The sequence below is a fragment of the Sapajus apella genome, unplaced genomic scaffold (genome assembly GCF_009761245.1).
Source record: "Sapajus apella isolate SASKATOON/1434 unplaced genomic scaffold, GSC_monkey_1.0 scaffold68, whole genome shotgun sequence".
Classification (NCBI taxonomy): Eukaryota; Metazoa; Chordata; class Mammalia; order Primates; family Cebidae; genus Sapajus; species Sapajus apella.
Genome location: NW_022437008.1, coordinates 4,402,483 through 4,427,279, shown reverse-complemented (window position 1 = coordinate 4,427,279; position 24,797 = coordinate 4,402,483). Strand labels below are relative to the sequence as shown.

Genomic DNA, 24,797 nt, shown 5'->3' with positions numbered 1-24,797 from the left:
AACTACTTGAGACCGGATAATTATAAAGGAAGGAGGTTTAGTTGACTCACAGTTCCACATTGCTGGGGAAACTTGCAATCATAGTGGAAGGTGAAGGGTAAGGAAGGCATATGTTACATGGTGGCAGGAGAGAGATAGGGGGTGGTGAACTGCTAAACACTTTTAAACTGTCAGATCTCGTGAGAACTTACTAACATGAGAAAAGCATGGGGGAACCACCCTCATGATCCAGTCACCTCCCATCAGGTCCCTCCCTCCCTTTTTTTTTTTCTTTTTATTGGATTCGGAAAAATTGAAGTAAGTCCATAATCTACTGCTTATTATTCTTATTACTTAATTTCTAATTTTAGTTGCATTAACTAGTTCCTTCTTTTAGCATCTGCTTTATTGGGTCCCTTTTTTTATTTCTTGAGTTGAATACTTATTTTTTCCCAAGTTTTATCAAGTGGCTACTATGCAAAAGGCATCACAATAGTGCTGAGGATACAGAGAACAAAATGTCCTATCCCCAAATTGTGGTTTTCTGTATGCATTAAGGGATGTTAATTTACCACTGAATAGAGCCTTGGTCACAGCCTACAAATTTCAATATGTAGGCATTTCAATATCACTGCTTTCCGTTAAGTCAATATTTAACTTTTGATTTCCAGTTTAATTCATGACTTGTATTATATATGTTGATGATTGTAAGTTTAGTAAGAGGAGGTGCACATTATTACCCAATTACATACTCATTACAAAGAAAATAAAATACCTTTGCAATGGAGAGATCTGGCAGTCACCACCTTAACCAGAGATCAAATGGAGCATCACTAATAAAGGGACAACCTGCCATTATGTGCCTCCTGTGTGTACAGACTGTATTATACCTATACTTCATAGGTATAGGCACATAATGGCAGGTTCTTGCTAACAATGTATGACCAGAAGCAAATCAAGCTGCTATTTAAGTCTCCATTTGGAGACAGAGGAGAAAGAGGAACAACATTGTGCAGAAATAAAATAGACAAACCCAGAATCCAGGATATTCTAAGACAACTGTGATGGACTCTTCTAAAAGCCAGTAAGATGAAACAAAGATGAGGGGTAGTTCCGTTTAAAAGTGACAGAACAGCCAAAATGTTACAGTGTGTGATCCTGAGAGTAAATCCTTGTTAAATGTCTATGAAATATATTCTTGGAACAATTATGGAAATTTCAACATGGAATGGATATCATAATATTCTATGGAATTGTTAAGTTTTAGGGTGTGATTTTAGTACTTTGGTTATATGTGTGACCATTACTTTTAGGAGATACAAACTGATTTAGGTGCAAAATGATATGATGTTTATAAGTTAACTCTCAAATGGTATAGCAAAAAAATTTTATACAAAAAGCAAAGTTGTACATTTTCAAATCTAGGTAGAGGGTAAAATGGGTGCTCATTATAGAATGTACTCATTGTTTCTGTGTCTCAGAGCATTTTCTTTCTTTTGAGACGGAGTCTCACTCAATTGCCAGGCTGGAGTGCAGTGGCATGATCTGGGCTCACTGCAACCTCCGCCTCCCGGGTTCAAATGATTCTCCTGTCTCAGCCTCTGAGTAGCTGGGATTACAGGCACGCGCCACCATGTCCAGCTAATTATTTCTGTATTTTTAGTAGAGATGGGGTTTCATCATGCTGGTCAGGCTGATATCAATCTCCTGACCTCGTGATCCGCCCGCCTTGGCCTCCCAAAGTGCTGGGATTGCAGGCATGAGCCGCCATGCCTGGCCTCAGAGCATTTTCATAATAAAATTAGTTTAAAAAAATTCTAAAAAGACAGCCTTCTTTTTTCTATCCTTTTAATTCTATATTATGATGGGTAAATGGGTAAATTCCCTCACACCTCTAATACTTCAACAGCTATGTTCTTTTTTTCTTTTTTTAAGACTCAGTCTTACTCTTATCTGCCAGGCTGGAGTGCAATGGTGTGATCTTGGCTCACTGCAACCTCCACCTCCTGGGTTCAAATGATTCTCCTGCCTCAGCCTTCTAAGTAGCTGGGATTACAGGTGCCTGCCACCACACCTGGATAATTTTTGTATTTTTTTTTTTTTTTAGTAGAGATGGGGTTTCACCATGTTGGCCAGGCTGGTCTCGAACTCCTGACCTCAGGTGATCCGCTCTCCTCCACCTCCCAAAGTGCTAGGATTACAGGTGTGAGCCACTGCACCCAACCCAATAGTTATATTCTAAAGGTCCTCCCACTCACTACATCCTTAGAGTTTCTCATCATCTTTAATTTTCTGAGAAAAATTAAGCAATGAGGTCTGAATTCAGATCTTTACATGTTCTTTATATTCCAATGGAGTGTCTTAGTTATTCTGGGCTGCATAACAAAATACCATAGTCTCGGTGGCTTATAAACAACCAAAGTTTATTTCTCACAGTTCTGGAGGCTGAAAGTCCAAGGTCAGGGTGCCAGCATGCTTGGGTTCTGGTGAAGGCCCTCTTGTGCATTGTAGACTGCTGACTACTGCATCCTCATGTGGTTGAAAGAGCTAGCTGGCTCTTTGGCTTCTTCTTATAAAGGCGGTAATCCCATTCATGAAGGCTCAATCCTCATGACCTAATTTCTTTCTAAAGGCCCTACCTTCAAATACCATCACCTTGGGATTAGTGTTTCAACATAGGAATTATTATGGGAACACAAACATTCAGCCCATAACACAGATTTTATCTAAGAAGTACTTCATGGAATATGTGATAAGTGACTTTTTCAAATTTTCACCTCATTGTATCTTCCTATTAAGAAATTCACTAATAATGTTGATGATAATAAAAACAGTAATATCCAATATTAATTCAAAACAGTTTGGGCCAGATACTTGTTGCTGTATCATACATGTTGGAAACAATTAACCACACTTTTAGGTGTGTTTCATTGTACAGCTGAGGTACCAAGAAGCAAATATTTTGTCTAATATCACACAGATAGTAGAGTAGTGGAAAGAGATGATAAGTATATGCTGTTGCTAGAACACATTTCCACAATTGTTACATTAACAGCTTTATTTTCTAGTGTGAATTTTCCTAAATTTAATGAGAACTAAGAGGTATTATAAAACTTATACATTTATTAAGTTAATATGTCTAAAAAAAGATCAACACATTGACAGAATGTCTTTCTGGCCATAAATATCTTGATATTCTATAAATAGAGCATGACATGAAAACCCTTTCTTAAATTACATTATGAGTTTTCTGATGTTGATAAAGATGTGAATACTGTCTAAAGGTCTTTCTACATACCTTACACTCATAGGGTTTCTCACCAGTGTGAATTCGCTGATGTTCAGTAAGGTGTGAATTAAGTCTAAAGGCCTTCCCACATTGTTTACACTCATAGGGTTTCTCACCAGTATGAATTCTTTGATGTATTCTAAGGTCTACACTACGACTAAAGGCCTTCCCACATTCTTTACATTTGTATGGTTTTACGCCGGTATGAATTTTTTGATGTTCAGTAAACTGCCCACGCCGACTAAAGGACTTCCCACATTCTTTACAATCATAGGGTTTTAAACCAGAATGAATTTTCAGATGTTCTTTAAGATTTCCTCTACGAATAAAGGCCTTTCCACATTCTTTACATTTATAGGGCTTTTCACCAGTGTGAATTCTCTGGTGTTCAGTAAGGTAGAAACCAAATCTAAAGGTCTTCCCACATCGTACACATTTGTAGGGTTTCACATCAGTATGAATTTTCTTATGTAGACTAATTTGAGAGCGCACTCTAAAGGTCTTCCCACATTCCTTACATTCATAGGGTTTTACACCAGTATGGAGTCTCTGATGTTCAGTAAGGACTGAACGAAGCATAAAGGCTTTCCCACATTCCTTACATTCATATGGTTTCTCTCCAGTATGAATTCTAGAATGTACTCTGAGGTCACCACTGTAACTAAAAGCCTTCTCACACACCTTACATTCAAAAGGTTTTATACCAGTATGAATTGTTTTATGGCGATTAAGCTGTCCACGCATATTAAATGATTTCCCACACTCTTTACATTCATAAGGTTTCTTACCTGCATGAGTTCTTCTGTGTTCAGTAAGGTAAAAACTAAGTCTAAAGGTCTTTCCACATTCCTTACATTCATAGGGTTTTATACCAGTATGAATTTTCTGATGACGGGTAAGTTGACCACATACACTGTAAGCTTTCCCACACTCCTTACATTCATAGGGTTTCTTACCTGTATGAATTTTCTCATGTTCTTTAAGGTAGAAAACAAGTTGAAAAACTTTTCCACATTCTTTACATTCATAAGATTTCTCACCAGTATGAATTCTTTTATGTTGAGTAAGTTCCAGTCTAGTAAAAAAACCCTTATCACATTTCTTACACATATAGGGTTTTTCACCAGTGTGAATTTTCTGATGTTGATTAAGTTGTGGGTAAAGAACAAAGGTCTTCCCACATGCTTGGCATTCATAGGGTTTCTCACCAGTATGAAATCTCTGATGCAGAGTAAGTTGATAGCTATGGCTAAAAACTTTCCCACATTTTTCACATTTATAGGATTTTACACCAGTATGAATTTTCTGATGGAGAGTAAGTTGATAGACATTATTAAAAGTATTCCCACATTCTTTACAATCATGTTTCACATCAGAATATGTTTTCCCATGTTGAACCAAGTTTGAATCACAATTTTTGTCACTATTATGAATTCTCTGATTCAGAGTTAAAGAAGGATGTTTTCTTTCAGTTGACATTTTTTTAGAGATGATTTTCTTTTGACTGATAGATCTTTCTTCAAGTCCTTGTTGACCCTCAAACTCACTTTTGCTCTGCCACTCGTTTCTCAAAATGGATCCTTTCAGATGAAGAGTTTTACTTTTTTCTATTATATTTCCTTTGGAAAAACCGATTTCATGAATGTCCTTTTCTGAAGATAATTTCTTAGTCTTATGCCTGGATAGCAAACCTGAAAGAAAACATAAATGCAAACAAAAATTATTTTCCTGTAATCAGCATAACATAAAGTATACATTTGCAAAATAGGAGACAAAGTGAAAACAGTTCTCACAAGAAATCAATGGCTTAAAGAACATTTCCATAAAGTTATATAATTTGAAATTAGGCAACATGAGCTTAGAAAATAAGAGCTTATATAAGATTGTGGTGATATGGAAAATAGTTTACATCAGTGGTTCTAAAATTTTGTTGTGGATGAGAATTATCCGGGAAACTTATCACCAATACTGCTATTTAGTTATCACACAAGTCAAATGAATCAAATCTACAGGAGTAATTTGGTATCTGAATTTTTAATAACTCCACTAGATGATTCTGATATGGATCAAAGTTTGAGGATCTCCACTTAACAATTTTAATAGTTTTCCTTTACTCTTAGAATAAAATCCAAACATGTTACTATATAATATAATATGCCTTTTGGTTACCTAAAGACCTCTTGCAAAGACACTGTCCTCCTTACTCCCCCTTATTATGACATTTGCTTCTATTCAGCTCCTTGATTGTGTCAGAGCATTCCCCATTGCATATAGTTTCCTACAGGCTTTTTCATCTCCTAAAAATAATCTATCCTGGCCTCTGTGAAAGACCAACTCCTTCACATCCTTCATGTTTGGTTAAATATCTCTTACACAGAAAGGCTTACCCTACTGACTGTAAGGCAGTCTATGTCCTTTATTCTCAATTCCAGCATCATGTTTCTTTTCCTCATTTCACAATTTTCAAATGCATATCCATTGAGTTTTCTCTTTTTTCTTTTGTTGATTTTCTGATCCCTAAACCTTCCCAAAGGAAGATGTAATCCCTATTTCATTCAACAATTAATAACTACCCACTAGCATACAGCAGGCATTAAATAATTGTTGAGTTTTTTTGTTCATTTTTCACAAAATCATTCTACGTGGCATATACCTGTTACAATATCTTAAAAAAATCATTTAAATACTTCTCTATCAAGTATAGGAATGGTTGGTAGATGTAAGGGGATAGAAGAGATATCAAAGTTTATAAAGAAAGTGATTGTACAATAAATTAATCATTGTCTTAAATGATGATGAGTGACAGATAAGTCACTGTATAGGACAGCTGAATTTCAGAACAATCACTTTATTTTTGTATTTTTGTAACAATTACAAACTACCTCTAATCTCTCTCACCTTATTACAGTGATTAAATACACTCTTTCCTACCTTACTTCCTTTACAGATCAGAACAAAAGTAAATCCAAAGTAGTTCAGCCAAATGTATAAAAGGAAAAAGCCCTTGTTTTGCCTACTTATCCTTCAAATGGCTATCTAAAGAGATGTTTCCAACCCTGTTGTTCACTGCCTCCTGTGCATAGAGATATGTGTTTACACAGCTGAGTTTTACTATTAATCCACCACCTACTGGATGCTCACTCTACTTTCTTTTTCTTTTTTCTTTTTCTAATTTTTAAATTTTTTTTATTGTACTTTAGGTTCTGGGGTACATGTGCAGATCATGAAGAATTGTTGCATAGGTACACACATGGCAATGTGGTTCGCTGCCTCCATTCCCCCCGTCACCTACATCTGGCGTTTCTCCCCATGTTATCCCTCCCCAACCTCCCCACCACCCTGTTGTCCCTCCCTTGCCCCCGACAACAGATCCCAGTATGTGATGCTTCCCTCCCTGTGTCCATGTGTTCTTATTGTTCAACACCTGCCTATGAGTGAGAACATGGGGTGTTTGGTTTTCTGGTCTTGTGTCAGTTTGCTGAGAATGATGGTTTCCAGATTCATCCATGTCCCTACAAAGGACAGAACTCATCATTTTTTATGGCTGCATAGTATTCCATGGTGTATATATGCCACATTTTCCTTGTCCAGTCTATCGTTGAAGGGCATTTGGGTTGGTTCCAGGTCTTTGCTATTGTAAACAGTGCCATTATGAACATATGTGTGCATGTGTTTTTATAACAGAATGACTTACAATCCTTTCGGTATATACCCAGTAATGGGATTGCTGGGTCAAATGGAATTTTTATTTCTAGGTCCTTGAGGAAGCGCCACACTATCATCCACAATGGTTGTGCTAGTTTACAGTCTCACCAACAGTGTAAAAGTGTTCCTATTTCTCCACATCCTCTCCAGCATCTGTCTCCAGATTTTTTAATGATCGCCATTCTAACTGGTGTGAGGTGGTATCTCAATGTGGTTTTGATTTGCATTTCTCTAATAATCAGTGATGATGAGCATTTTTTCATAGATTTATTGGCCTTATATGTCTTCTTTTGAAAAGTGTCTGTTCATATCCTTCTCCCATTTTTCGATGGGTTTTTTTTTTCTTGTAAATCTGTTTTAGTTCTTAGTAGATTCTAGATATTAGCCCTTTGTCAGATGGGTAGATTGCAAAATTTTTTTCCCATTCTGTTGGTTGCCAGTTCACTCTAATGATTGTTTCTTTTCCTGTACAGAAGCTCTGGAATTTAATTAGGTACCATTAGTCTATTTTGGCTTTTGCTGCCAATGCTTTTGGTGTTTTAGTCCTGAAGTCCTTGCCTCCACCTATGTCCTGAATGGTTTTGCCTAGGTTTTCTTCTAGGGTTTTTATGGTGTTAGGTCTTACGTTTAAGTCTTTAATCCATCTGGAGTTAATTTTAATGTAAGGTGTCAGGAAGGGGTCCAGTTTCTGCTTTCTGCACATGGTTAGCCAGTTTTCCCAACACCATTTATTAAACAGGGAATCCTTTCCCCATTGCTTGTTTTTGTCAGGCTTGTCAAAGATCAGAGGGTTGTAAATGTGTGGCTTTGCCTCCAATGCCTCAGTACTGTTCCATTGGTTTATATCTCTGTTTTGGTGCCAGTATCATGCTGGAGCAAGGAAAGGTCTAAAACCAACACCGTATCATCAAAATTGAAAGAGTAAGAGGAGCAAGATCAAAAAAACTCAAAAGCTAGCAGAAGACAAGAAATAAGATCAGAGCAGAACTGAAAGAGATAGAGAGATAAAAAATCAATAAATCCAGGAGCTGGTTTTTTGAAAAGATCAACAAAATAGACTGCTAGCCAGATTAATAAAAAAGAAAAGGGAGAAGAATCAAATAGATGCAATAAAAAACGATAAAGGGGATATCACCACTGACTCCATAGAAATACAAACTACAATCAGAGATTACTACAAACAACTCTATGCACATAAACCAGTAAACCTGGAAGAAAGGGATAAATTCCTGGACAATTGCACCCTCCCAAGCCTAAACCAGGAAGAAGTTGAAACCTTGAACAGACCAATAACAAGGGCTGAAGTTGAAGCGGCAATTAATAGCCTACCAACCAAAAAACGTCCAGGTCCAGACGGGTTCACAGCTGAATTCTACCAGACATACAAAGAGGAGCTGGTACCATTCCTTCTTTTCTTTTTTTTTCTTTTTTTTTTTGAGACAGAGTCTCACTCTGTCGCCCAGGCTGGATTGCAGTGGTGGAATTGCAGTGGTGGGATCTCAGATCACTGCAATCTCTGCCTCCCAGGTTCAAGTGATTCTCCTGCCTCAGCCTCCTGAATAGCTGGGATTACAGGCACCTACCACCACGCCCAGCTAATTTTTGTATTTTCAGTAGAGACAGGGTTTCATCATGTTGGCCAGGCTGGTCTTGAACTCCTGACCTCAGGTGAACCACCCGTCTCAGCCTCCAAAAGTGTTGGGATTACAGGCATGAGCCACTGCGCCTGGCTGCTTACTTTCTTTATTACCTTTCTCAGATATCTCTTCTGTCCCCTTACATCTAAAACCAACCATTCCTATACTTGATAGAGAAGTATTTAAATGTTTTTTTTAAGATATTATAACAGAAATGTGCCATGTTGAATGGTTTTTGGAAAAATGAACAAAGAAACTCAACAATTTTAAGGAGAACAGAGTAACTGAATAGTGTGAGGAGATGACCGGACGCCTAGAAGTGTCAGGGAACCTTATTAACACAGATATGTTAAATGAAAGCTGGAGGGTGGCAATCTAAATAAGACAAGAGCCTAAAAAATTCTAAACACTGGCCAGGCACAGTGACTCATGCCTGTAATACCAGCACTTTGGGAGGCCAAGGTGGGTGGATCACCTGAGGTTAGGTTTTCTCCTCAAGTAGATCCTAACCTGCCTAGGTTTTATTAGAGCCTAATGACATAGAGGAAAGAAAATACCCAACTTCAGCCCTCTAAGCCATCCTGTCTCACCTAGCAGCAGAGAAAAAAACGGAATCACTGGTTAAGGTCAGTCAAGTGGCACAGGTGCACCAAAAGACTGAGACCTAATTCTGGGACCACAGAGCACTCCTCTCCCCTTACACCTATCACCTTCCTAAAGGCCTATTTTCTGCGTTTCCCTTTACCCAGTACATCATGTTTACTTTTCAACAAAAAGTTACAAGGAAAACTAAAAGGCAAGAAACACAGTTTGATGAGACTAAACAAGCATCAGAATCAGAGTCAGATATGGCAGGAATGCTGGAATTATCAGACCAGGAATTGTAAAAGACTATAAGAAATGTGTTAAGGGCTTTAATAGAAAAAATAGACAATATCCAGATGGATAACGGAAACAGATGAATATTCTAAGAAAGAATCCAAAAGAAATGCTAAAAATTAGAAGCACTGTAATAGAAATGAAGAATGCCTTTGATGTGCTTCTTAGTAAACTGGACACAGCTGAGGAGTCTCTGCACTTAAGGATGTGACAAAAGAAACTTAAAAAACTGAAAAGAAAGAGAAAAAATCCTGAAAAAAATGGAACAGATATCCAAGAACTCTGGGGGTAAGTATAAAAGGTGTAAATACACATGAAAATACCGGAAGGAGTAAAAAGAGAGAAAGGAAAAGAAGCATATATGAAGCAACAATAAATGAGAATGTCTCCAAATTAATGTCAGATGCCAAATCAGAGATCAGAGTCTCAGAGAACTGCAAATTAAAACAACAATGACATACCACTTCACACCTGTTAGAATGGCCAAAACCCAAAACACTGGCAACACCAAATGCTGACCAGGATGTGGACCAACAGGAATTCTCATTCATTGCTGAGTGAATGCAAAAATATTATAGCCACTTTGGAGGATATTTTGGCAGTTTCCTACAAAACTAAACATGTTCTTCTTTTTTTTTCCTGAGATGGAGTCTTGCTCTGTTGTCCAGAGCTGGAGTGCAATGGTGCGGTCTCAGCTCACTGCAACCTCTGCCTCCCGGGTTCAAGCAATTCTCCTGACTCAGCCTTCCAAGTAGCTGGGTTTACAGGCATGTGCCATCATACTACTCAGCAATCACGTTCCTTGGTATTTACCCAAATAAAATGAAAACTTATATTCATACCCAAACCTGCACACAAATGCATACAGCAGCTTTATTCAAAACTTCCAATACTTAAAAACAACCAAGATGTCCTTTAGTAGGTGAATGGATAAATAAACTGTGGTACATCCAGAGAATAGACTATTATTCAGTGCTAAAAGAATGAGCTATCACAAAAAGATGTTGAGGAAAGCTAAATGCATATTACTAAGTAGAAGAAACCAATCTGAGAAGGCTACATACTGTATGATTCCAAGTACATGACAGTGTGAAAAAGGCAAAACTATGGAGACAGTAAAACACTCAATGGTTTCCAGGAGTTAGGGTGGAGTAAAGGATGACTAGGCCAAACACAGAGAAATGTTAAAGCAGTGAAACTATTCTGTATGATACTACAATTGTGGATACATGTCATTATACATTTTTCAAACTTAACAATTTATAACACCAAGAGTGAACTCTAATGCAGACTGTGACTTTAGGTGATAATGATGTGTCAATGTAGGTGTAGCAACTGTAACAAATGTACCACTGTCATGTGGATTGTTGATAATTGGGGAGGGTGTACATGTTTGGAGACAGAGAGTATAGAGGAACTCTGTACTTTGTACTTTTTTAAATAAAAAAAAAGTTTATTAATTAATAGAAAGTTACTCCAGAAACTAGTAAAATATTATAAAATGTATATTTAGTATCTAAACTAATAAAATACTGCAAAATACACATCTGATAAAGTAGTTGATTACAAGATATATAAAGAACTCTTATAAATCAAGAAGATAAAATGAATAATATCAATGGGAATTTTTGTGTCCTTGTGTGAGAAAAGGAGTTCTTAGAATATATTACTAATACATGCTGCTTCACAAATGGACCTCCAAAACATTATGCTAAGTTAAAGAAGCCAGATTTAAAAGATTGTACATTGTATGATCCCATTTATATGAAATGTTCAGAAAAGGAAAATCGACAAAAATGGAAGGTAGGTCAGTAGTTGCCTAAAGCCGGAGGTGGAAGAAGGGGTTAACTGCAAAGGGGCACAAGAAAACTTTTGGGGGTGATGAAAATATTCTAAAACCGGATTATCGTGATGGTTGCCTAACTGTAAATTGACTAAAAGTCACCAAGTATGCACTTATAGTTGGTGAATTTTATGCTATATAAATTATACCTCAATAAAATTGCTAAAAGAAAGTCAATGGGTAAAAATATTAAATAGACACTTTTTACCAAAGAAGATAAAGGAATGACAAATATGTGAAAATATGCTCAACATTAGTCATTAGTTAAATGCAAATTAAAATTACAGTGAGATACACCTACACATCCACTAAAATGACTAATATTAAAATGACTGGCAATACCACAGGCTGGAAAGAATGTGGAGCTACTGGGAATGCCAAACAATGTAGCCACTTTGGACAGTTTATTTATTTACTTTTTTTTTTTTTTTTAATTTTATTTTTTTTTATTTTTATTTTTATTTTTTTTTTTTTGAGACGGAGTTTCGCTCTTGTTACCCAGGCTGGAGTGCAATGGCGTGATCTCGGCTCACCACATGGTCTTGATCTCTTGACCTCGTGATCCACCCACCTCGGCCTCCCAAAGTGCTGGGATTACAGGCTTGAGCCACCGCGCCCGGCCTATTTATTTACTTTTTGAGACACAGTTTCACTCTTGTTGCCCAGGCTGGAGTGGAGATCGCACCATTGCACTCTAGCCTGGGTGACAAGAGCAAAACTCCATCTCAAAAAAAAAAAAAAAAGACTCCTTACATCCCATGTCCCCTTCTAGCTACTAACCCCTTATCTAGTTCTCTCCTAACAGAATTCCCTTTAGAAAAGTTTTCTATCTCACTGTCATCACCGCCTCACCTCCCATTTTATTTCAGCCACATTTAGCAGCCTTTTTTTAACCTCTGACTCCATTGAAACCTTGTCCTCTTGACACAAGGTCAACATCAACTTCTTTCCTGCCACATCCTATAGGCAATTTATGGTTCAGTTGACCTCATAGATGACTACTCCCTTTCACCAGAAACATTTTCTTTATTTGACTTTTTTTGGTACCACTCTCCAGGCCTACTTGTTCTCAATCTACTTGCTGCCTCCTCTTCCTTTTCTAAATAGAATGTCCCAGGCCTTAGTCTTCTTTGTCTCATCTGGCTTCCTTCATTCTATGAAACTCATTCACTAAAGGTAGGGAATCAGCAAACTTTTTCTGTAAAGGACCAGACAGTCGAAATCTTATGCATTGTGAGCCATATGGCTTCTATCTTAACTACTCAACTCTACCATAGACAATACATAAATAATTAGGTGTGGCTATGTTTCCATTAAACATTATTTACAAAAATAGGTAGTAGGTCAGATCAGCCCTAAGGGATCTCATCCAGTCAGTTCACTGGCTGGACACCCAAGTTAATATAACTCATCCTACTATGTCTCTGACTGTTCAACATGTCAATCTGGATGACAAGTAGGCATTTCAAATATATACACCTAAATTGGGACTCTATTTCCATCCTCCAAGCTATCTTTCCCATATGTCCATCTCAGCAAATTGTATCTATTTACCTGCTTACATAAAAAACTTGTTCACCTATGATTTCTTGTTCACCTATATCCCATAGCATGTCCGTTAGTTCTACTTTCAAATCATAAGATGAATGAAACATCACCCCTCACCACTACCATCCTAATCCAAGCTACTATCACTGCTAATCTAGACTATTGAAATAGCCTAATAACTGATCTTTCTACTTCCATTCTTGCCTGTGTTCAGTATATTCTTCACAGATCGTCTACAGTAATCATTGAAAAATATATGTTTGATTATGACTTTCAATTACTCTTGGAAAAGAAAAATCCAAATTTCTTGCTATGATAAACAAAGCCATGTAAGACCTGGCCCCTGCTTGGCTCTAAACTCATATTTAGTTACTCTTCCCAATCTCAATCTGCTCTGAGCTTCTTGCAGTTCCTCAAACACACAAAGCTCACTTCCCTGCTGTGCTTGGAATTATTTTCTTCCAGATGTTCACATGCCTTAAGCCTATACTGCACATCTCTGCATGTATATTCTCTCTTTGAAGAGCCTTCCCTGGACAAGCCACTGAAATTAACCCTGCCCAAACTCTGTCTCCTTACTCTTCATCGTTTTCTTCACAATATGCATCGTTATTTAATATTTATATATATTCATTTGTTTACAGTTTACTGTGTATCTCCCCTACTATAATGATAATTCCATTAGTGTGGGGAGGTTTTGGCCTTATTCACCAAAGTACTGATAATACTTGGCACAGAATGAGCACTTGGTAAATATATGCTGAATATGTGAAAGATTGAACTTTCAGCCATTAGAAACAAGCATACGTGTCAATGTAGAAAAGATAGGAAGCAATTGATTGCACTGGGAAAGAAAAGAACATTCTCTTTACTGAAATGAAGAGTAACATGAGGGGAAGCAAAAACAAAGATAGGCGGTAGGAGCTAAGATGAGGTTCTTTTGATAGTTCATGCTAAGATGATCTGTTTTCTTCCCTGTCTTAGGCTTTTTCTCCAAAGCCCTGAGGCCTCTGAGAGGAACTGCTTAAACAGCATGCAAAGCCTGTATATGCTCCCTCACCAGCTGGTCATGACTGGCATGAGAGCCCGTATCTGCCTGATGAACTCTCAACTCACCTGGGTACTGTCTTCCTGCCATATCCCTCACCGCCACGCAGGGCTCTTTCCCTTGCTCCAATAGGGTAATCACATCTGGCTTTGAGCCAGAATATCCTGCTTATAAGAAAGAAAGAAAAAAAATACATAGAAGTAAAACATTGCAAGTTCAAAAACAGTTTGAGACTTGGTTAAATTTATATGGATCAATGTGATTTCAATAAAGACTTCAGAGAAAACTGATAGGATTAAAGAATATTCAACTTAGTGTAACCCTAGGATCCCAGAGAATAAAGTAACTTGATGGGCAGGGGAATTAAAATCCATCCAGGAGAATTTTAATTCATTTTGGAATTAAAACTCATATAGGCTGGCTATATTGAGAGGCAGTAGTTATTGAGGGCACAGACTCTGAAGCCAGCCTATGTGGGTCCAAATTCTACTCTGCTACCTATGGACTAATGATTGTAAACAAACTGCTTAAATTCTTTTGTCCTCAGTTTTCTCATCTGTAAAAGGAAAATAAAAGTAGTACCTATATCATAGCTAATACTTAGAACAGTGCCTTGTATATAGTAAGCACTCTATTAGCTATTATTATTTTCATCATTCTTAATTTACTTAGAGCAAAACAAGACACTTCCTACGGTATTTCTAGGTTCTTGCTAAGATATTCATTTAAAATTAGATGCTAAGTTAATATATTTTATTTTACTTTAACTAATTTCAACTTTTATTTTAGATACAGGGGCCACATGTGCAGGTTTGTTACCTAGGAATATTGTGTGATGCTAAAGTTTGAGGTACATTTGATTTCACCGCCCAGGTACTGAGCATAGTACCCAGTAGGTAAAACTTTCAATCACAAATCAGTAAAAGAAAATGTTTGTTTTAGGAAGTAGAATGCGTTCACTTTAATTTTAAATCAATTTTGTTGGTCTAAACAATGACATATAAATTGTAGCCCCTGGGTGTGGCTGTTATCTTTGCAGACAGGTTACCAAATAACAGAGCATCCACAGCAATTCTGAGCTCAAATGCAATGTGAAACCTGATTTCACTGACATTGGTTTTGGAGTAAATGCCGCCAAATTCAAATCCAGTCTCTTAACTATTAAGGAAGACGCAGTTACAGGAATGGATTAAGGAGCATTTCATGAGGCTCAGTGAGGTATGGTGAAAATGAAGGCATTCAGTGGAAGTGCCATTCACAAATCATCAAAGTTCAGTCAATTTCTTGAGGAACAGAGAAGAAATTCAGCTAGTTTCTTAATAATTAGTCCTAAATTTGTGGAAGAGAAAGCTACTATTTCAGAGAGCAGAGTCTACATTATTTGATGTAGGTGACCTTACCCAGTGAGACCAAGTTACCGTAATTCTCCAACATGACATCTCTGTACAATTTCCTCTGAGTAGGGTCCAGGCACTCCCATTCCTTCTGAGAGAAGTCTATAGCCACATCCCTGAATGTCACCAATGCCTGAAACATAAATCAACATATTACTGGTGAAATTACAGAACAAGTATTTTAAAAAGAAGAAAAAGAGATAGAAGGTTTCATTGCAACAAGGGATACTATACCAAACTCTAGGCTGGGGCTGAAAGCTTATGGTAAAGGTAGAACAAAGGAACCCAGTATTCTAAAGCAGAGTCACCTCATTTTCTTGAAGAATCCAGCTTCTGTATACAAAATTTCCTATATATTACGGGGTTCTTGAACTACTCAAAACATTTCTGGGAACAAATACATGTTTCCCAATTCATTTAAACTGGATACAAGCACATAAACTATATTTCTACCTCAAAATCCTCAATAAATTATTACTTAATAATAAGAAAAACCACTTAATAAATCAATTTAAAAAAGAAGAATTCTACCTCCTCTTTTTCCTTCAAGTTTATCTATCTATCTATCTATCTATTAATCAGTCGATTGATCAGTCAAGACAGAGGTCTCACTCTGTTGCCTGGAGTACAGTGGCAAACTCAGAAGTTCAAGTCCATAGTACCTCACTGCAAATCTGGGATAATACAATTATCTAATATTTATGTATCTGGATTATTTTCTTATAAGTACTACATACCTTCTTTGTTCTTGAGATTAATACTGATGTAATGAACCAGAATCATACTGATGTCAAGACTAGCACGTTCTGTTCAACCACAAAGTGCACTTTATTATAGGTTTTTGCCTAAGAGATTCTCAGGAAAGACCCCCTGGCCTCTCTATAAGCAGGCCCCAACTACATACTAAAACTGAGGCCAATCAATATTAAACTGTGTTTTATCTAGACGCAGGATCTGTGGAAAACTTCAGGGCTTTCCTATGTGTAGTCAAATGAGTCCATTCTTGGTTTCATTACACCTCAGATCTGGCAAAAGATGGTAAACTGCCTCCCTCTAGGAACTTCCTGTCTGCTCCATCTCTGCTCTAGACAGAGACTGAGTACGCTGAATGATTTGGTCAATGTGCATGTGAATATTGGTTAAGAAAGAGAGGGGGCACACTGGAGGGGCTTGGGAATGTGGGGAGTAAGAAAAACTTCTGCGCTGGGCACAGTGGCTCATGCCTGTAATCCCAGCACTTTGGGAGGTCCAGGTGGGCAGATCACAATGTCAGGAGACCGAGACCATCCTAGCCAACATGGTGAAACCCTGTCTCTACTAAAATACAAAAAGTTAGCTGGGAGTTGTGGCACACGCCTATAATCCCAGCTACTCAGGATGGTGAGGCAAGGGAATTGCTTGAACCCAGGAGCTGATGTTGCAGTGAGTCGAGATTGCATCACTGAACTCTAGCCTGGCGACAGAGTAAGACAAAAAAAAAATTCTGTTAAGAAGTGTCAGCATTCAGTTGAGTAAGTAGAAAAAAACAACAAAACAAAACAAATGAAAAAAAAAAAAGAAGTGTCAGCATAAAGAGTGAAAATGTTCACATGATCTTTAAAAACAAAAGAGTCTAAAGAAGGAAAGAGGAACTGTAACTTACATGGGCCATGGTTTTAGACTCACAAGAACTGGTCAGTCTTTCCCAGCGTTCTTCTGCTGAAGAAACAAAGTTCTGAGAAGCCTGAGTTAGAGGAGAAAAAAAATGAGGCAATGAGACTAGGCTTGCTGCAGAGATAACAACATGATATAAATTAATAACCTTCTATTTTCCATTGCTGCTTGCAAACACCTCCCCCTAAACTTCCCTCACTTCCCTCTGACACACTCTCACCACACCAAGGGAAGCTGGCTGTAGGAGGATGGACACAGTGTAGGGGCTCTCCTGAATTAGAATACATGACCAATAGTTCAGCAGAAGAGTTCTGGGCCAATCCCCACTATGAGAATACTTATGTAGGCCCAAGGCTGGGATGTTCAGAGCTGTCTAGAATAGAATCTCTTCCCTCGATTCTCACCATCCAAAGGGGACAGACCACATTATCCAAAGCAGACTGCCTTCATGGCCTTAGGAGCTTCCTGGCCTCCCCTGACTTAAAGATGAAAGATAGAACAGACTAGGAGTTTGCAACCTATGGCCCATGGGCCAAATCTGGCCTGCCCATATGCTTTTGTAAATACAGTTGGAATAGAACACAGCTATGCTCATTTGTTTACTCCTGACTATGGCTACTTTCAGAAAGCTACAAACGCCAAGTTGAGTAGTTGCAATGGAGACTGTATGGGCCACACAGCCTATAATACTTCCTATTTGGCATTCTATAAAAAAAATTTGCTGGGCCGGGCGCGGTGGCTCAAGCCTGTAATCCCAGCACTGTGGGAGGCCGAGGCGGGTGGATCACGAGGTCAAGAGATCGAGACCATCCTGGTCAACATGGTGAAACCCCGTCTCTACTAAAAATACAAAAAATTAGCTGGGCATGGTGGCGTGTGCCTATAATCCCAGCGACTCAGGAGGCTGAGGCAGGAGAATTGCCTGAACCCGGGAGGCGGAGGTTGCGGTGAGCCGAGATCGCGCCATTGCACTCCAGCCTGGGTAACAAGAGCGAAACTCCGTCTCAACTCCGACACAAAAAAAAAAAAAAAAAAATTTGCTGATCCCTGGCATAGACAATTCATAATGGCCTTTATCATTGCAAAATTATACTTGCATACTGGGATCCCTTCTCCTAGCCTGAACTGGAATGCCCATAATCCTCAGGGCTCACCACTCCACCTTTCCCTCAATCGGAAGAGTCCCCAGGGTCCCTGCAGGACATTATTCACCCTGCCTTCTCCCTCAGTACTCAAACTGGAGGGAGAAGTAAATTTATGACCCTGACAGCAATAAAAAAAATCAACTTTTATGTAATGCATACCTGATATATAGATATTTAATCCTTAGAATAGCCGTATAATGTCATTATTATCTCCAACATCAGAAAAACAGAAACCTAAATCCACTGCTAATAAACAAGACATTTGAATTCTGAATCAACAATTCTCCAATTACAAAGCCAGTTCTTTTTCAGCTGTGCTCCTGTCACTGATACCCAGAATTTCTTACCATACCTAATGAAACCCAAGCGTGAATAATAACAGAAGTAATGACTAAAGGCTCTTAAATGTTGCTACTCATTAAGATAATACATGTTAAAGTGGCAAATAGCATTTTACATTTACAACACAGTAACATTTAAAAGACTTATGATAACGTGTTAAACTGGAGTAAAACAGATACCCTCACACCATGTTATACACTGCTGCCACCTGAAAGAGGGTAAATTAGAAATTTATATTAGCAGAATTTAATAATAATAATAATGTGAGCCAGATAATAATAATTTAATAATAATAATGTGAGCCAGATATTTCAGTAATCCCACTCCTAGAACCCTGTCTAAGGAAAATGATTATATATGTTCACTAGAATATATGCAGGCAGGTGCAGATAATTTTAAAATGGAAAAAGCTAGATAAAAATACAAATTAGACTTGAATAAAGAACAGGTTAAATAAATTCTAGTGTATTCACATAATAGAAAATAAATTAGCCATCAGAAATAATATAGATTGGGAGTCAGCAAACTTTTCCGGCAAATAACCACATAATAAATATTTCAGGCTTTGTGGGCCATTCAGCCTACCAGAAGTATGCAGTGTTACCACATAGTGCAAAAGGAGCCAGAGAAAACTGATAAATTAAAAAATGTGACAGTGTTCCAATGATACTTTTATGAATATGGAAATCTGGAATTCATATAATTTTAACGTGTCTTGAAATAATATTTTCATCCCCACCATTTAAAAAAATAAAAACCATCATTAACTTGCAGGCTGTACAAAAGAAGACAGAGGGCTGAATTTGGTTTCAGGGCTGGCTATAATTTGCCAGTTCCTGATACAGATCATTATTTAGATCCCATGTTTATTACATGTTGTTCTAAGATGGTTAGTTACAAAACAATATGTGTAGTGAAAAATATACATTTCATATGTGCCCATTCATAAAAAAAACAGGTAAACAAGTTTAAATATAATGCTCACAGTAGTTGTATCTAGGTGGTGGCATTACAGGAATTACTGTATGTTCTCAATTTATGAAAATATTAGAGTTCAGAGGGTAGAGAAAATGAGAAGGAGTGAATGTAATAATGAATGAAAATGACGAAATTCAAGAAATTCAAGCTAATTAATTAGGCTTTTTTCTTTTTTCTGAGGTAAAATGCACATGACATTAGCTATTTTAAAGAATACACTTCAGGGGCATTTAGTACATTCACATTGTTGTGCAAATCACCTCTATCTAGCTCCAAACATTTCATCACTCCAAAGGGAAATCTCATATACATTAAGCAGTTACTCCTATTCTCTCCCTTACCTAGCTCCTGACAATCACTAATCTGATTCTGTCTCTATGCATTTGCCTGTTCTAGATTTCCCATATAAAGGAATCACACAATATGTGATGTCGTGTCTGTTTTCTTTCACTCAGCGTAGGGTTTTAAAGCAGTAATTAACTTCATTTTATGGCTGAATAATACTCCATTGGATAGATGAACATTTTCTTTTTTTTTTTTTTTTTGAGACGGAGTTTCGCTCTTGTTACCCAGGCTGGAGTGCAATGGCACGATCTCGGCTCACCGCAACCTCCCCTCCTGGGTTCAGGCAATTCTCCTGCCTCAGCCTCCTGAGTAGCTGGGATTACAGGCACGTGCCACCATGTCCAGCTAATTTTTTGTATTTTTAGTAGAGACGGGGTTTCACCATGTTGACCAGGATGGTCTCGATCTCTTGACCTCGTGATCCACCCGCCTCGGCCTCCCAAAGTGCTGGGATTACAGGCTTGAGCCACCGCGCCCGGCCTAGATGAACATTTTCTTTCTCCACTCATCAGTGGATGGACATCTGGATTGTTTCAACCTTTTGGCTTTTGTAAGTAGGGCTGCTATAAACATTCATGTACACATTTTTGCTTGAAAGAATGTTTTCAATTCCTTTGGGTAAAATACCCTCGAGTGGGATTATTGGGTAAAACAGCAATTCTATGTGTAACTATTTGAGGAACCACAGAACTATTTCCTGCAGCTGTACCATTTTACATTCTTACCAGCATTATTTTTACTCTCAAAAAATAAATTTTAAGAATTTTAAGAATTTCATTTTTCAAGGCCGGGCGCGGTGGCTCAAGCCTGTAATCCCAGCACTTTGGGAGGCCGAGGCGGGTGGATCACGAGGTCAAGAGATCGAGACCATCCTGGTCAACATGGTGAAACCCCGTCTCTACTAAAAATACAAAAAATTAGCTGGGCATGGTGGCGCGTGCCTGTAATCCCAGCTACTCAGGAGGCTGAGGCAGGAGAGAATTGCCTGAACCCAGGAGGCGGAGGTTGCGGTGAGCCGAAATCGCGCCATTGCACTCCAGCCTGGGTAACATGAGTGAAACTCCGTCTCAAAAAAAAAAAAAAAAAAAAAAAGAATTTCATTTTTCAAATATTTGCTGGATTAATTAAGTTTTTTACCCCCTTCAAATCTTGAAGCAATGAACTAAGGGTTCCAATTTATCCACAGATTTAATAACCTATTTCTTTCCTTTTAAAAAAAAATGTTATTCTCATCTTAGTGGGTATGAAATGGCACCTCAGAGTGGTTTGCATTTGCATTTCCTTAATGACTAATAATGTTAATGATTTTTCATGTGTTTATTTGCCATTTATATATTATCTTTGAAGAAATGTGCATTCAAGTCCTTTACCCATTTTTTAATTGAGCTGTCTTTTTTAAGTTGTAAGAGTTCTTTACATTCTGGATACTGGATCGTTATCAGATATGTAATTTGTAACTATTTTCTTCCATTCTGTATTACCTTTTTTTTTTTTTTTTTTTTTTGAGATGGAGTTTCGCTCTTGTTACCCAGGCTGGAGTGCAATGGCGCGATCTCGGCTCACCGCAACCTCCGTCTCCTGGGTTCAGGCAATTCTCCTGCCTCAGCCTCCTGAGTAGCTGGGATTAAAGGCACACGCCACCATGCCCAGCTAATTTTTTGTATTTTTAGTAGAGACGGGGTTTCACCATGTTGACCAGGATGGTCTCGATCTCTTGACCTCGTGATCCACCCGCCTCGGCCTCCCAAAGTGCTGGGATTACAGGCTTGAGCCACCGCGCCCGGCCCATTCTGTATTATCTTTAAAAAAATTTTTGAGACAGGGTCTGACTCCATCACCCAGACTGGAGTGCAGTTGTGTGATCTTGGTCCACTGCAAACTCCGCCTCCTGGGTTCAGGTGATTCTCATGCCTCAGCCTCCTGAATAGCTGGGATTACAGGCATGAACCACCATGCCCATCTAATTTTTTGTATTTTTAGTAGAGACAGTTGGCCATTATGTTGACAGGTCAGTCTTGAACTCCTGGACTCAAGTGATCTACCCACCCTGTCCTCCCAAAGTGCTGGGATTACAGGTGTACTGTCTTTTAACTTTCTTGATAGTGTCATTTAATTAAAGCATAAAAGTTTTAGTTTTGATAAGGTCTAATTTATCTATTTTTTCCTTTGTTGCTTGTGCCTTTGGTGTGATATGTAAGAACCCGTTGCCCTGTCGGTAATAAAGCTGTTTGACTTTCTTATCATTCATGTGTTCACTGGCATGGCACTTTTAGTTTCCTTCAAGAACTTTTCCTTTGTATTCACAGTGTGGTTGTTTGGTGCAAGAGGCCTGGGTTTTAGCCTGTCTTTGCTTTTGACATAACTTCCTCACTAAGCTTAACCATTTTCAGGTTTTGACTTAAAGTTGAGAGACATGCAACTCTTCCTTTCACTTAAACATTTAGAGGCCACCATAGGATTATTTTTATTTGTTTGTTTGTTTTTGAGACAAAGTCTCGCTCTGTTGCCAGGCTAGAGCGCAGTGGCACGATCTCAGCTCACTGAAAGCTCCACCTCCCGGGTTCAAGCAGTCCTCCCTGCCTCAACCTCCTGAGTAGCTGGGACTACAGGTGTGCGCCACCACACCCAGCTAATTTTTGTACTTTTAGTAGAGACGGAGTTTCACCATATTAGCCAGGCTGGTCTCAAACTCCTGACCTCGTGATTGATCCACCCACTTTGACCTCCCAAAGTGCTGGGATTACAGGTGTGAGCCACCATACCCGGCCCACTGTAGGATTATTAACTAGCCTAACTTCAATAGACCTGTGTCTCAGGAAGGCCTGAGGACAGGGAAAGAGATGGGGGAACAGCTGGTTGCTAGAGCAGTCAGAACACACACATTTATGGATTAAGTTTGCCAACTTATATGGACATGGTTTATGAAGCCCCAAAACAGTTACAACAGTGACATCAAAGATCACTGATCACAGATCACCTTAAGAGATACAGTATTAGTAAACAATTTGAAATATTGCAAGAATTACCAAAATGTGACAGACAAGAAGTCAGTATATACTGCTGAAAAAAATGGAGCTGATAGATTTGCCCAATGCAGGGTTGCCACAAACCTTCAATTTATAAAAAACAGTATCTTGGGAGGCTGAGGTAAGAGGATCCCTTGAACCCAGGAATTCGAGGCTACAGTGAGCTATAACTGCACCACTGCACTCCAGCCTGGGTGACAGGGAGACCCTGTCTCTTTTTTTTTTTTTTTTTGAGACAGAGTTTCACGCTGTCACCCAGGCTGGAATGCAATGGCACAATCCTGGCTCACTGCAACCTTCGCCTCCTGGGTTCAAGTGATTCTCCTGCCTCAGCCTCCTGAGTACCTGGGATTATAGGCATGTGCCATCATACCCGGCTAATTTTTGTATTTTTAGTAGACACAGGGTTTCATCATGTTGGTCAGGCTAGTCTAGAACTCCTGACCTCATGATCTGCTCGCTTTGGCCTCCCAAAGTTTGGAGATTACAGGTGTGAGCCACCGTGCCTGACCGACCCTATCTCTTTAAAACAAACAAACACAGTATCTGCATGAAATGACTCACAATAAAATGAAGTATGCCCACATTATCATTAATGTTAACACGAATATCTTCAAACAAGAGGGAAGAAAGTGCATGTGTCTATAAAAGGGCAACACAACACATGTTTGTGGTGATGGAAATGATCTGTTTTGGTCAATGTCAATATCCTGATTGTCATATGATAGTCCTGCAAGATGTTATCATTGGAGAAGACTAAGTTGAGAATAACACACAATGTCTCTATTATTTCTTACAGCCTCATATGAATCTACAATTATGTCAAATTTAAAAAATAAATTTTAAGAATTTCATTTTTCAAACATTTGTTAGATGAATTAAGTTTTTACCCCCTTCAAATATTGAAGGCAAATTAATGCTCCAGATAGTACTGTTCAGTAGGAAGATCACTAGCCATATATAGCTGTTTACATTTAGATTTATTAAAATTGAATAAAATTTAAAAAATTCAGTTCCTCAGTCAAACCAGCTACATTCCAATTTCTCAGTAGCCATATGTAGCTAGTGCTTACTGTAGTGGAGAGCACAGATATAAAAAAATGGAATCCAGTTTTGCAGAAATTTGTATTAAAAAGCATTGTTCCAAAGCATTACACGATTGACACCCTCACTTTACAGGTGAGAAAACGGAAGCCAGGAGATATCACTGTAACACAGCTCTGCATACAATCGTGCCCATCCTCACAGTACTGTGCTCACACACTTCTTTCCCCACATTCACCGCCACAGGTGAACTCTCAATGCATCATTCAGTAAATTTATATAATTTCATAGGAATCTATCTTAAATTCATGACCATGCAAAGAAAAATAAAATTCTCACAGGTTATAAGATAGTCGCATGCTGAATCTGATTAATCACAGACATCACCCTCAAAGCTATAATCAAACCATTCCCAAGACCCTTCCGCACACAATCCTAAATGCGCCACTAATATAGCCTCTGTCACAGTGTCAAGCACAATCTGACGCACATCACACGGGCATGGCCACTGTCCCCTCTGCTCCCACAGAGGACACTCGGACATGGACACGCGCGCCCACAGACACACAAATGGCCGTGAAGAATGCATCACACTTCCGAACACCGTTGGGCAGCAACCCGGTATCGTAGCCACTCGTCACGGCCAGAGCTCTCTGTCACAGAGAAATCAGACCTTACCTGACAGCCTTTTGCAGCTCTTCTATCCCGGCGACGACATTCTCCTGAAGGCACCACGGCAAGACTCAACCTCTTTATGTGAGGTTCTCTGGAATTTCTGGGGCGTTACTTGAGTATAATGAAATAGGGTAGGCTCAGACCGTAGCAGGGTAAGACCCACAGTTCGAGCAAAGGAACCTCAGGGATCGCTCGGTTCTGGAGTGCTGGACTCTATGACAGCCACTGGGCCTGCGCAGACACGACCCGGCCGGTTTTCAGCTGTAG

At 38.7% G+C, this 24,797-nt stretch overlaps 1 protein-coding gene across 6 annotated transcripts; it reads right to left on the bottom strand.

The window, feature by feature from the left end:
• Positions 1–2,381: 2,381 nt before the first annotated feature.
• On the bottom strand, positions 2,382–24,795 carry ZNF540 (zinc finger protein 540). Of its 6 annotated transcripts, none has more exons than XM_032249355.1 (5): positions 24,534–24,795; positions 16,965–17,045; positions 15,329–15,455; positions 13,997–14,095; positions 2,382–4,959 (listed from the first exon to the last, which is right to left on the bottom strand). In XM_032249355.1, exons 2-5 carry the CDS (start codon positions 16,971–16,973, stop codon positions 3,209–3,211), a joined length of 1,986 nt encoding a protein of 661 aa, XP_032105246.1. In that variant the 5' UTR covers positions 16,974–17,045; positions 24,534–24,795; the 3' UTR covers positions 2,382–3,208. The 6 variants fall into 6 exon arrangements, with proteins under 6 accessions (XP_032105246.1, XP_032105250.1, XP_032105245.1 ...); XM_032249359.1 differs by having other exon boundaries at positions 13,997–14,092; XM_032249354.1 differs by having other exon boundaries at positions 16,965–17,020; positions 24,534–24,784.
• Between the last annotated feature and the right edge of the window lie 2 nt (positions 24,796–24,797).